The sequence below is a fragment of the Mobula birostris genome, chromosome 12 (genome assembly GCF_030028105.1).
Source record: "Mobula birostris isolate sMobBir1 chromosome 12, sMobBir1.hap1, whole genome shotgun sequence".
NCBI lineage: Eukaryota > Metazoa > Chordata > Chondrichthyes > Myliobatiformes > Myliobatidae > Mobula > Mobula birostris.
In genome coordinates this window covers 36,273,609-36,286,395 of record NC_092381.1, presented here as the reverse complement: position 1 = coordinate 36,286,395, position 12,787 = coordinate 36,273,609, and the positions used below count along the sequence as shown (strand labels likewise).

The following is a 12,787-nucleotide window of genomic DNA, read 5'->3' as shown; positions in this document are numbered from 1 at the left end:
ATTATCCAAGTGAGAGACTTTGAAATGTCTGTATTACCTATGACATTGCAGATATCAACGATAATTGAACTGACTGTTCCTAATCCATTGTTATCTCAATGTGAGTCCGAAGCAACAGCAAGTGGGAAACAATATGATGATCCCAATCAACCAGAACAACTAAATATCCATAAAATTTATCTGCCCTAATGTCCACCATGATCAACACACTCAAAGATAATTATGAGTTCTATACCAGAAGATAGCAGGAAGGTCATGATGAAAATGATCAGGTGGTCCAATAGCTAAGTGACGTCAAACACAGAATGTTCTTGGTTAATAGCTCAAGGGAAAAGAACTAGCTGAAAGCCAAGCTCCATGAGAAAACCTACAATGTAAAGAACATTTGGGCAGAGAGATCTATCAACTCACTAATCCCCATTGCAACCGGAGGATTAAGACCATCTAAAGACCACCTCGCCAAGAAGAGGAGAGCTTTTCCAAGGTCTATTTCTGCTGGAAGAAGCATTTTGAATAGCTCTTCAATTATGGCTCTGTCCCTAGCACAAGTATCTGGTCAAAAGCTACCAGCACTCTTGAACAATAATATGTCAAGAAGGCTACATCTCAATTTATAACCAGCAAGATCTCAAAGTAATCAGTTCTGCAACCTGGCAGAGACAAATTTCAGTCACAACTTCACAATGTCATCTCCTCTATCAGCAAGCAGGAGGGCAGCAGGACCTCAGACACACCTTTCCCCTCAGTGATAGGTACACCGCTTTGCTTACCATTGGGAGAGGGTTGGTGACCAACCAGCAGGAGGCTGCTGAGATGGGGTCTCTGGCACTGTGACTCAGAAGGGGGAGGAAGGGACCATAGTAGAGATAGGGGATTCCATAGTTAGAGGAGTAGACACGAGATTCTGTGGATGAAACAGAAACACTCGGTTGACATCTCGGACTGAGTCCACGCCATACTAAAGATGGAGGGTGAGCAGCCAGAAGTCTTGGTATACATTGGCACCAATAACATAGGTAGGAAAAGGGATAAGATAGAGAGAATTTTGGGAGCTAGATAGGAAGCTGAAAAACAGGACCTCCTGGGTAGTAATCTCTGGATTGTTGCCTGTGCCATGCACCAGTGAGGGTAAGAATAGGATGATTTGGCAGATAAATGTGTGGCTAAGGAACTGGTGCAGGGACAGGGCTTCAGATTTCTGGATCATTGGGATCTCTGCTGGGGAACATATAACCTGCACAAAAGGAATAGGTTAAACATGAACCCGAGGGGGACCATTATCCTTGCAGGTAGGTTCGCTAGAAATGTTGGAGAGGGTTTAAACTAATTTGGCAGGGGCGTGGGAAACTAAGTGATAGAGTTGAGAATGAGGCAGTTGGTGTACAAGCAGAGGCAGTGGTTAGTGAGGCTGTCAGGACGGACAGGCAGATGACAGGGAAAAATTGCGGTAAGTGGGATTAATTGCAGTTTAACAAGGTGACAAAATCGAAAAGGATGATGAACACAGGACTGTAAGTGTTATGAATGCATGCCGGATACAGAATAAAGTAGATGATCTTGTTGTGCAGTTTGAGACTGGTAATATGATGTTGTGGGCATTACTCAGTCATGGCAGATAGAAGATTACAGTTGGGAGCTTAGCATCCAAAAATATACATTATATTGAAAGGATAGGCAGGTAGGCAAAGGGGAATGCATGTCCCTATTAGTAAAAAAATGAAATCAAATCCTTTGAAAGGGGTAACATAGTATCAGAAGATGTAGAATCATTATGGGTAGAGTTAAGAAACTGCCAAGGTAAAACGACCCTGATGGGAGTTACTGTACATACAGGCCTCTGAACCAGGATGTGACCTACAAGCTACAATGGGTGATAGAAAATGCATGTCAATAGAGCAATACTATGATAGTCATAGGGGATTACAAAATGTAGGTAGCTTGGGAAAATCAGGTTGATGCTGATTTTAGATCCCAAGAGAGAGAATGTCTATGAGATGGCTTTTTTAGAGCTGTTTGTGGTTGAGTCCACGAGGGGATCGGCTATACTGGATTGGGTGCTGTGTAATGAAAAGGATTTGATTAGGGAGTTAAAGGTAAAGGAACCCTTAGGAGATGGTGATCATAATATAATAGACTTCACCCTGCAATTTGAGAGGAAGAAGCTAAAGTCAGTTGTATCAGTACTACAGTGGAGTAAAGGGAAATAATGGCATGACAGAGGAGCTGGCCAAAGATGATTCGAAGAGGGATACTCGCAGGAATGACAGCAAAATAACTGGGAGTTTTTGGGAGCCATTCTGAAGGTGCAGAATAGATACATCCCAAAGAAGTAGTAGTACTCTAAAGGCAAAGGCAGGATAACACAGCCATGGCTGACAAGACAACATAATAGTCAAAGACAGCACATGTAATGGAGCAAAAAGTTGTGGGAAGTTAGAGGATTGGGAAGCATTGAAAAACCAACAGAAGGCAACTAAAAAAGTCATAAGGAGGAAAAAGATGAAATATGAACATAAGCTAGCCAACAATATCAAAGAGGATAGCAAAAGTTTTTTTCACATTTATGAAGAATAAAAAAGATGTGAGAGTAGATATTGGATCGCTGGAAAATGATGCTGGAGAGGTCGTAATGGGAGACAAAGTAACGGTGAACAAACTGAGTAGGTATTTTGCATCAGGCTTCACTGTGGAAGACACTAGCAGTATGCCTGAAGTTCAAGAGTGTCAGAGGGCAGAAATGAGTACAGTTACTATTACTAAGGAAAAGGTGCTTGGGAAGCTAACAGGTCTGAAGGTAGATAAGTCACATGGACCAGATGGACTACACCCCGGGGTTCTGAAAGAGATAGCTGAAGAGATTCTGAAGGCATTAAGGATCTTCCAAGAATCACTGGATTTTGGCATGATTCCAGAGGACTGGAAAATTGTAAATGTCATTTTACTCTTCAAGAAGGAAGGGAAGCAGAAGAAAGGAAATTATAGGCCAATTAGCCTGATCTCTGTGTTGGGAAGATGTTGGAATTGATTGTTAAGAATGAGGTTTCAGGGTACTCAGAGGCACAGGGCAAACTAGGCCAAAGTCAGCATGGTTTCATTAAGGGAAAATCTTGCCTGACAAATTTGTTGGAATTCTTTGAGAAAAAAAACAAGCAGGATAGACAAAGGAGAATCAGAGGACCTTGTGTATTGGGATTTTCAGAAGGCTTTTGACAAGATGCTGCACATGAGGCTGCTTAGCAAGATAAGAGCCCATTTAGTACAGGAAAGATTCTGGCATGGATAAAGCTTTGGCTGACTGACAGAAGGCAAGGTATGGGAATAAAAGGAGCCTTTTTTCTGATTAGCAGCAGTAACTAGTGTTGTTCCACAAAGATGTGTGTTGGGACTGCATTTTTTACTTTGTATGTCAATGATTCAGATGACAGAATTGAAGGCTTTGTGGCAAAGTTTGCGGACGATACGAAGATACGTAGGTGGAAGGGCAGGTAGTGTTGAGGAAACGGAGGCTGCAGATTAGGAAAATGGCTAGACGTATTAGGAGAATGGGTAAGAATTTGGCAGATAGATTACAGTGTTGGGAAGTGTATGGTCGTGCACTTTCGTAGAAAGAATTTTTTTTAAAAGCATAGAGTTTTTTTCCAAATGTAGAGAAAATTCAAAAATCAAGAGGTGCAAAGGGACTTGGGAGTCTTTGTGCAGGATTCCCTCAGGGTTAACTTGCAGGCTGAGTTGGGGGTGGGGAAGGCAAATACAATGTTAGCATTCATTTCAAGAAGACTAGAATATAAAAACAAGGACGCAATGCTGAGGTTTTATAAGGTATAGGTGAGACCTCACTTGGAGTACCGTGAGTACTTCTGGGCAGGGATTTCCTAGGAAGGGATGTGCTGATATTGGAGAGGGTTCAAAGGAGATTCACAGAAATAATAAGACCATAAGACATAGGAGCAGAATTAGGACATTTGGCCCTTCAAGTCTGCTCTACCATATCATCTCAGCCCCGATCTCCTGTCTTCTCCCAGTATCCTTTCATGCCTTAACTAATTTAGAATCTATCAACATCTGCCTTAAATATACATAAAGACTTGGCCTCCGCAGCTGCCGGTAGCAACAGATTCCACAGATTCACCACTCCTGGCTAAAGAAATTCCTCCTCATCTCCATTCCAAAAGGACACCCCTTTATTCTGAGGCTACGTCCTTGGGACCTAGACTTTCCCACCATAGGAAACATTCTCACTACATCCACTCTATCAAGGCCTTTCACCATTTGATGTTTCAATTTGGTCACCCCTTATTCTTCAAAATTCTGGGACTGAAAGGCTTATCATATGATGAGCATTTGATGGATCTAGCTGTATCCACTAGAATTTAAAAGAATGAGGAGGGATCTCATTGAAACCTATCAAATGCTGAAAGGCCTAGATCAAGTGGATATGGAAAAGATGTTTCCTATAGTGGAGGAGTTTAGGACCAGAGGGCATAGCCTCAGAACAGAGGGACGTCCATTTAGAGTGGAGATGGGGAAGAATTTCTTTAGTCAGAGGGTGGCTAATCTGTGAAGTTTATTGCTACAGCCAGCTGTGGAAGCACAATCATAAGGCAGGGTGTGATAGGGTACAGAGAGAAGGTAGGAGAATGGGGTTGTGAAGGAAATGGATCAACCATGATCAAATGGCAGGGCAGACTCAATGGCCCAAATGGGCAAATTCTGCTCCTATGGTATTCATGACCATCTCAAGAAAGGAAGCAAATTTGACAATGGTAACTATGAGGGTTCTCTTTCTTCTGTCATGATGAAAGTCATCATAAGGGTACTTTTCTGGTTCCTTCCCAGAAGCTGAAGAATTACTACCCAAACTGAACATTAGTAAATGAAAATCTGAATTCAACAGTAAACATAGGGCCCCAAATGAAACAAACGAGACTATAATTTAATCTGAGCACAAACCCTTTTTAATAGAAACATAAAAAAGAGCCCAAAAATGCATTTTGACACTATTTACCAGGGCAGTAGCAAGGTCATTCCTCCAAATCCAGCAATAATACACAGGGATTTCCTTACAAAGCTCTTCCTTTCCTCTTGCTCCAACCCCAATATCCCTTTGCACCCACCAACTGCCTCCTTCTTATCAAACTACCTTGGCATTTCCATGTTAGTGAGCTACATCAGTTACCAACAGTATACAGGCTCTACTTAACAAAAACAAGTTAATGATATTACTTCACTTTTCATTATGAAATCCAGTTGAAATCGATCTATTAACCCCGAACATTAGTACTCACCATTTTGCTGCTCAGCATCACAGAGTTTGTGTAGAGAAACTCAATCACAGCCAGGAAGACATCTGGCTGCACATCTGAAACAACAAATGGAATGTCAGCTCCTTTCGCATCACGTGACAGAGGTTGCTGGGCGAACATGGTGCTAAATGCCTCACAACGGTGCGCTAAGATGCAGCGATGAGCATAAACCACTTTCCTCTCTTTTCCAACAATGAACTTTACATCACTGGTTTAAAAACAGAAAGCAAAACACAAATTAGCCACAACACGCACTTGTAATTACAAGAAAAGCAACCTGCATTTATAAAGCCTCTTCAACATAGCAAAACAACCCAACATTTTTAACAGAGTGTTATGAAGCACTATTTGATAGCAAAACATACATGAGAAATTGGGGCAGCTGACCAAGAGGAAGCCTCTCAAAGTCCAACCCTAGGTCCCCATTGTGAGAGATGGAACTGGGGAAGGCCAGGCCACAGGGCTCTGGTGAAGCTGTATAGGCCAATCCCTTGTACAGTTGATTCAATGAATTGCAGAAGAGTTGATTAACTCCAACCATACCATCAACCATAACACCTTTTCCACATCCACTCTAACTAGGCCTTTCAGGATGAAGAAGCCAGGAGGTCATCGATGGCCTATCGATGGGAGATAAGGGCCCAAGTAAGTAAGCAAGCAAGCAAGTGGCCAAAGGAAGGAGGCAGGTTTAAAGAATGTCTTGAAAGAAGAAAATAAAATGGAGAAGGTTAGAGAGAGAATTCCAGAGCCCATGCCATGGCAGCAGAAAGTCTGGATCCTAATGGTGCTGCAATTAAATCCTGGAAAGTGGAACTGCTAGGGTGCAGGTACCTCAAGGGTAACGGGACAAGAGAATAAATTCTTCAAATTAATTACAAGTTCCCAAAAATGCCACAATGATATAATTGTCACTCTAGATGTGTCAGTATCACATAGATTACTGTGCATTTTTCTGACAAAAGACCATAAGACATAAGAGCAGAATTAGGCCATTCGGCCCAACAAGTCTACTCTGCCATTTGATCGTGGCTGATATTTTTCCCCCTCTCAACCCTATCTTCCCGCCTTCTCCACATAATCTATGACACCATTACCGATCAAAAGCCTATCAATCTCCTGTTTACCTATCTGCCATGACTTGCCATCCACAGCCGTTTGTGACAATGAATTCCAAAACAACAGCAACCTGTATTTGTGCTTCACCACCCTCTGGCTAAAGAAAATTCCTCCTCATCTCTGTTCTAAAAAAAAATCCTTTTATTCTGAGGCTGTGCTCTCTGATCCTATGCTCTCTCACTACTGAAAATATCTTCTCCCTATCCACTCTATCCAGGCTTTTCAACAGTGTCTGTTTCAAAAGATCCCCATCCATCTCATCCTTCTAAACTCTACTGAGTACAGGTCCAGAGCCATCAAACATTCCTCCACATTAACTCCCTTGTCTCTCCTCTGGACTTTCTCAAATACCAGTACCTCCTTCTTCGGATATGGGGCCCAAAAATGCTCACAATACGCCAAATGTGGTCTGACCAACACCTCATAAAGTGTCTGCATTACATCCTTGGTTTATATACACAGAGAATATGGAATATTCTAGTCCTCTTAAAATGAAAGCCAACTTTGCATTATCTTCCTTACTACCAACTCTATCTGCAAGTTAACCTACAAGTTAACCTAAGTAAAATATTGCACTAGGTTTCCCAAGTCCCTTTGCACCTCCAGTTTCTGAATTCGCTGCCATTTAGAAAATAGTCCACATCTTTTTACCCTCTACCAAACTGCATGACCATGCAACTTCCTTATGCTGGCTTCCATCCACCACCTCTTTGCCCATTCTCCCAACTGTCCAACTCCTTCTGCAGAATCTTTGCTTCCTCATCACTGCCTTCCCTTTCACCATCCACAAACTCATCCAAAATTATCATTATCATATAATGTAAAGAGTAGGAGACCCAATACCAATCCCCAGGGAACACCATTATTTCAGGTGGTCAACTGGATATACCATGTCTTTCTGACTATAATTTATGAATGCTATGTTTATTAGAGAACCTTCGCAAAGAATAACAATAAAAGGCTTGTAATTTTTTTACGTGTAACAAGGAGAAAAACACTTCACGTGAGTCTGTTGGGGTCATCTATTGCATCCGGTGCTCCCGGTGCGGCCTCCTCTACATCGGTGAAACCCGACGCAGATTGGGGGACCGCTTCATCGAGCACCTCCAAAACAGACAGGATCTCCCAGTAGCCACCCACTTCAACTCAGATATAGCTTCCCACTCCCAGTCAGATATGTCCATACATGGCCTCCTCTACTGCCATGATGAGGCTAAACTCAGGTTGGAGGAGCAACACCTCATATACCGTCTAGGTAGTTTCCAGCCGCTTGGTATGAACATAGAATTCTCCAACTTCCAGTAATTCCCTCCCCCTCCCTTCCCCATCCCTATTTCACTCTGCCCCCTCCCCCAGCTGCCTATCACTTCCCTCATGGTTCCGCCTCCTTCTACGACCCATTGTGTTTTCCCCTATTCTTTCTTCACCTTTCCTGCCTATCACCTCCCTGCCTCCCCTCCCCCACCCTTTTATCTTTCCTCTTACTGGTTTTTCACCTGGAACCTACCAGCCTTTTCCTTCCCACTCTCCCCCCACCTTCTTTATAGGGCCTCTGCCCCTTCCCTCTACAGTCCTGACGAAGGGTTCCGGCCCGAAACGTCGACTCATCGTTTCCACGGATGCTGCCCGACCTGCTGAGTTCCTCCAGCGTGTTGTAAGTGAGAAAAACAATCACTTTATGGGAACACTTTACCCTATTCCCACCCCATTAGGTGTTAGTTCTGCAACCATTACTTAACGTATGTTATTAAGAAATTCATTCTTCATACTTGAGTCCTCCCACAGACAGAGTGTGGGAAGAATTACAACCAAGCCCAATACCAACCACATGCAAAGTATATTTGCAAGCACCAACAGCAGGGATTTTTAAATAAACATCAGGAGTGGATTTCTTTAAACTGAAGATAATGATTTCAATATTAAATCTTGCCATCATTCGAGTTGCTGGTTGGCTTTAAAGAGGCAAAAACAAAATCAAGCAGTGGAGCAGATGTCCTCACTCCTTAGCCAGCTAATCCCATGCATTTCCTAAACTCAATGTTCAAATGTGACATTTCACAATGTGCCCAACAAATCTTCCACACATCCCACAGCACAGTAGATTGGCAGGAAGTCCCAGGAATGGAGGTTAAACGCGGGGGAAGGAGAAGGGAGAAAAATCACCTTTGGTAACATTGTTGCAAATAGCAAAAAAAAATTAATAATTTTCACCGTATCTCTTCACCAGCTATTGGTACCTCTTCTCATGTCACCTTTTTTCCCTAATCAATGTCATTTGCTGCAAGATGCCTTGGGATGTTTATCTGCCTGAAACGGTAATTGGTGAAGCCCACAGCTTGTTTTTTATTCTTGTTTTGTGATCTGGGTGTCAATGGCATTTGTTACTCATCCCTGATGACACTGAGCCATGTTCTTGATCTGTTCATGTTCTTGTCACTCTTTGTACATCCAAAATGCTGTGGATGGGGATTTAGACTGGGTGGCAATGAAAGAATGGCATGACATTTCCAACTCGGTACAGTGTAATTGTGGAAGGGTACCTGCACGGCATGTTATTGATCATTTCGATGGTACATTGTGTCTCTGGGAGGTTTACTGGCATGCTAGTATTACTGGATGATAGTGCTGGATGGGCTACTAATCAAGCATCTTCATGTTGAGCTTCTTAAATGTTGTTGCTGCTGTACTCATTTCGGCAGCTGACGACTATTCCAGCAAACTTAAAAGGCCTTAGGGTATCATGAAGTGAGTTATTTGCCGCAAGATACCTCTGGCTTACCTTTAAATCTGACTATTTATGTGACTAATCCAGTGGTCTTTCTGAACGATGGTGTCCTCCCCAATACTGATGATAGGAAGCTCACTGATGATCATGCCATTAGTTTAAGGAGTAAAGGTCTACACTCTCACTTACTAGAGACAGTCAGTGCCAGGCACTTTGAAAGCATCACTAGGACTTGATGTCTATCAGCCATATCTAAATGTTAGTTAGGTTTTGCTGCATGCAGCTTTAATCCAATCGATTTCCTGGGAAGTTGAAATTGGAATTAAATCAGCAAGCAAAGTCACTTGTGACATGATAGAAGGAAAATCATTGATGTTAACAACTGAAGACATTTCCCTGAGAAACTATTAGTTTTGTCCCGAGGTTCTGATAATTTCCAATTGTTGGAGTCATCTTCCTTTGTGCAAGATATGACTCCAACAATTCATGTGTTTTTCAATTATGTTTTTCAAGTTCCAAGGGCTCCTTGATATCTTACTCTGTCCAATACTGCCTTGATGTCAAATGGCATCAATCTCACAGCTTCTCTGGAATTCAGCTCTTTGGTTTATGTTTGGACCCACACTGTAAGGCTGTCCAACATGAGTGGTCCTACCAAAAGTCAAAGTGTAGGTTATTGAAGAGAAACTACTACTTGATTGTACCAATGATAACAACTTCCACTTACAGATGGATAAAAGTCAACTGATTGGGTGTTAATTAGATGTACTGGCTTTGTTCTGCTTTTTATGAACAAGATGAACTGAACAATTTTCCACATTCTCGGATAGATGCTAAGGTTGAACTACGCTGAAATATATTTGCCAGGGATGAGGAGACACAAGACCCTGTAGATGCTGGAGTCGGGAACGACTAATTGATCTTCTACAGCATGGTTCGAAACCATTTTTTAATGCCATGGACCCTTATCATTGATCATAGGGTGCATGGACCCCAGTTCAGGAGCCCCTGTTCTAGATGAAATGAGTGGGTTGAGTAGCATCTTCAGGGGGAAAGGAATTGAAGACATTTTGGGTCAAAACACTGCATCAGGACTTCTTTCCAAACTCAAAAGGGTTGAACCAATCATCTTAGGAATCAATAGGTGAGGCAGCAACTACGGAGAGGAATAAACAGTCGATGATTCGAGCCAAGATCCTTCATTGGGACAGGAAAGAAAATAGGCCCTCTGCCGTCATAACAGGGGTAGGGTTCTGCTCATCCTTACAAACCATTCCACAAACCTCCGTACCAGTACATTATTCTCCGTTATTTCTGCCATCTCCAATGGAATCACTACGCACGTCTTTCTCTCCCCTTTCTGCAGGAATTACTCTCTAGGCAACCCCTTTATCACTCGCCCCTCCCCAGTGATCTACCATCTGACATTTATCCCTGCAAGCGATACAAACATTGCACCTTCCCCTACATCTCCTCCATCACTTCCATTCAAGGATCCAAATAGTCCTTCCACCTGATGTGACACTTCACCTGCAAGTCAGTCTATTGTATCTGGTGCTCCAAATGCAGCCTCTTTTATATCGGTGAGACCCAACGTAGATTGGGAGACCACTTTGTTGAGTACCTTTGCTCCACCTGCCACAAAATACAGGATCTCCTGGTTGCCACCATTTCAGTTGACTTTCTATTCTGACAAGTTGGCATGCCTTTCTCTATTACCACAATGAAGCCATACTCCAATTGAAGGAAAACACCTCATATTCTGTATAGGACCTAGAGGCTACCAAGGGAAGAAGGAGGGGATGGGCAGGTGAGAATAACAGGAGTTTATGCTATCGGTTCAGGCTACATAGCATAACATAAACATTGACTTCTTTAACTGCTAGTAACTTCTTTCCCTTCCCCTTCTCTCTTTTTCCATTCCCCGTTCTGGGCAGCCTCTCACCCCTTCACTTCTTCTCACTCGCCCATCCCCTTCCTCTTCCCTTTCTTTCATGGTCCATTCTCCTCTCCTATCAGATTCCATCTTCTTCAATCTTTTCCTTTCCCACCTATCACCTCCCAGCTTTTCATTGCATCACCCCCTCCCCCTGCCTACTCCACCCACCTACCTTCCCCTTCACCTGGCTCCATCACTCACCTTCCAGCTTGTACTCCTTCCCCATCTTCTGACTCTGGCTTCTTTCCCCTTCCTTTCCAGTCTGTCACAGAGAGGTCAGCAGAAGAGATGACAAAGATGAGCTCCTTCCACTGGATTTCTATGTGCTTGCTAAGGACTACAAGGTGCTCAGTGACATCCTGAATGCTCCTCCTCCATTTTGATTTGTCCTCTCTATAGGTGCTGTCTAGCCTGCTGAGTTCCTCCAGCATCTTATGTGTGTTACGCTTTTTCCATTCCCCATTCTGGTTCCCTTCTCTTCTCCTCCCCCGCCTTTGTCTTCCCATTGGTGCGCCTCTTTCTTCCATGGTCCACTGTTTTTTCCTATTAGATTCCTTCTTGTTCAGCAGATTAATTCTTCCACCTATCACCTCCCACCTTCTTACTCATCATCCTTACCCTGCCCACCCACCTTCCCCCTCACCTGGTCTCACCTATCACATGCCAGCTTGTACTCCTTCCCCTCCCTCCATTTTCTAATTCTGACCTTGCCCCCCTTCATTTCCAGTCCTAATGAAAAGTCTCAGCCCAAAACATTGACAATTTATTCCCTTCCATAGATTCTACCTGACCTGCTGAGTTACTCCAGCATTTTGTGTGTGTTGCTCAAGGTTTCAGGTCATTGATTTTTCATCAAAATGCTGAAGATGAGTCAACTCTTCAATAGAAAAGAGTTAATATTTCAGGTCAATGACCTGAAATTCTATTTCTGTTTCTCCCTCCAAGGATGCCAGCAGATCTGCTGAGTATTTTCAGCATCTTTAAGTTTTCTTTCAAATTTCTAACATCTGCAGCTTTTTGCCTTCAACCATACAGAAAACCATTAAATTTGGCAGTTCAGGAAGTTCACTGTCAAAACCACTGATACAGAATTAAATGGGGCTTTTGAAGTATTGGTTCTTCTGCTAATGAGGAAATTGTTTAAGACAATACATACGAGCTTCTAGCCAATCCCTTAAGACCATAAGCCATAGCAGAATTAGGACATATGGCCTAATAGTCTGCTCCGCCATTCAATCATGGTTGATCCTTTTTTATTCTCCTCCTCAACCCCAGTTCCCGGCCTTCTCCCCATAACCTTTGATGTCATGTCCAATCAAGAATCTATCAATCTCTACCTTAAATACACCCAACGACCTGGCTTCCACAGCTGCATGTGGCAACAAATTCCACAAATTCATCACCCTTTGGCTAAAGAAATTTTTCCACAACTCTGTTCTGAAAAGGTGCCCCTCTATCCTGAGGCTGTACCCTCTTGTCCTAGACCCTCCCACCATGGGAAACATCTTTTCCACATCTATTCTGTCTAGGCCTTCCAACATTCGAAAGGTTTCAATGAGATCCCCCCCTCATCCCTGGAAATTCCAGTGAGTACAGATGCAGAGCCATCAAATGTTCCTCATATGAGAACCCTATCAGTTCTGGAATCATCCTTGTGAACCTCCTCTGGACCCTCTCCAATGCCACCACATTTCTTCTAAGATG

General features: G+C 42.9%; 1 protein-coding gene across 8 annotated transcripts in view; it reads right to left on the bottom strand.

Annotated features, from left to right (window-relative positions):
- LOC140205846 (BTB/POZ domain-containing protein 19-like) overlaps positions 1 to 12,787 on the bottom strand; it is a 190,241-nt gene that overhangs the window by 161,826 nt on the left and 15,628 nt on the right. For all 8 annotated transcript variants that reach the window (XM_072273624.1, XM_072273627.1, XM_072273626.1 and 5 more), the window contains exon 2: positions 5,286 to 5,511. In XM_072273624.1, coding sequence (XP_072129725.1) covers positions 5,286 to 5,511 — 226 coding nt within the window. The remainder of the gene's footprint in view (positions 1 to 5,285; positions 5,512 to 12,787) is intronic.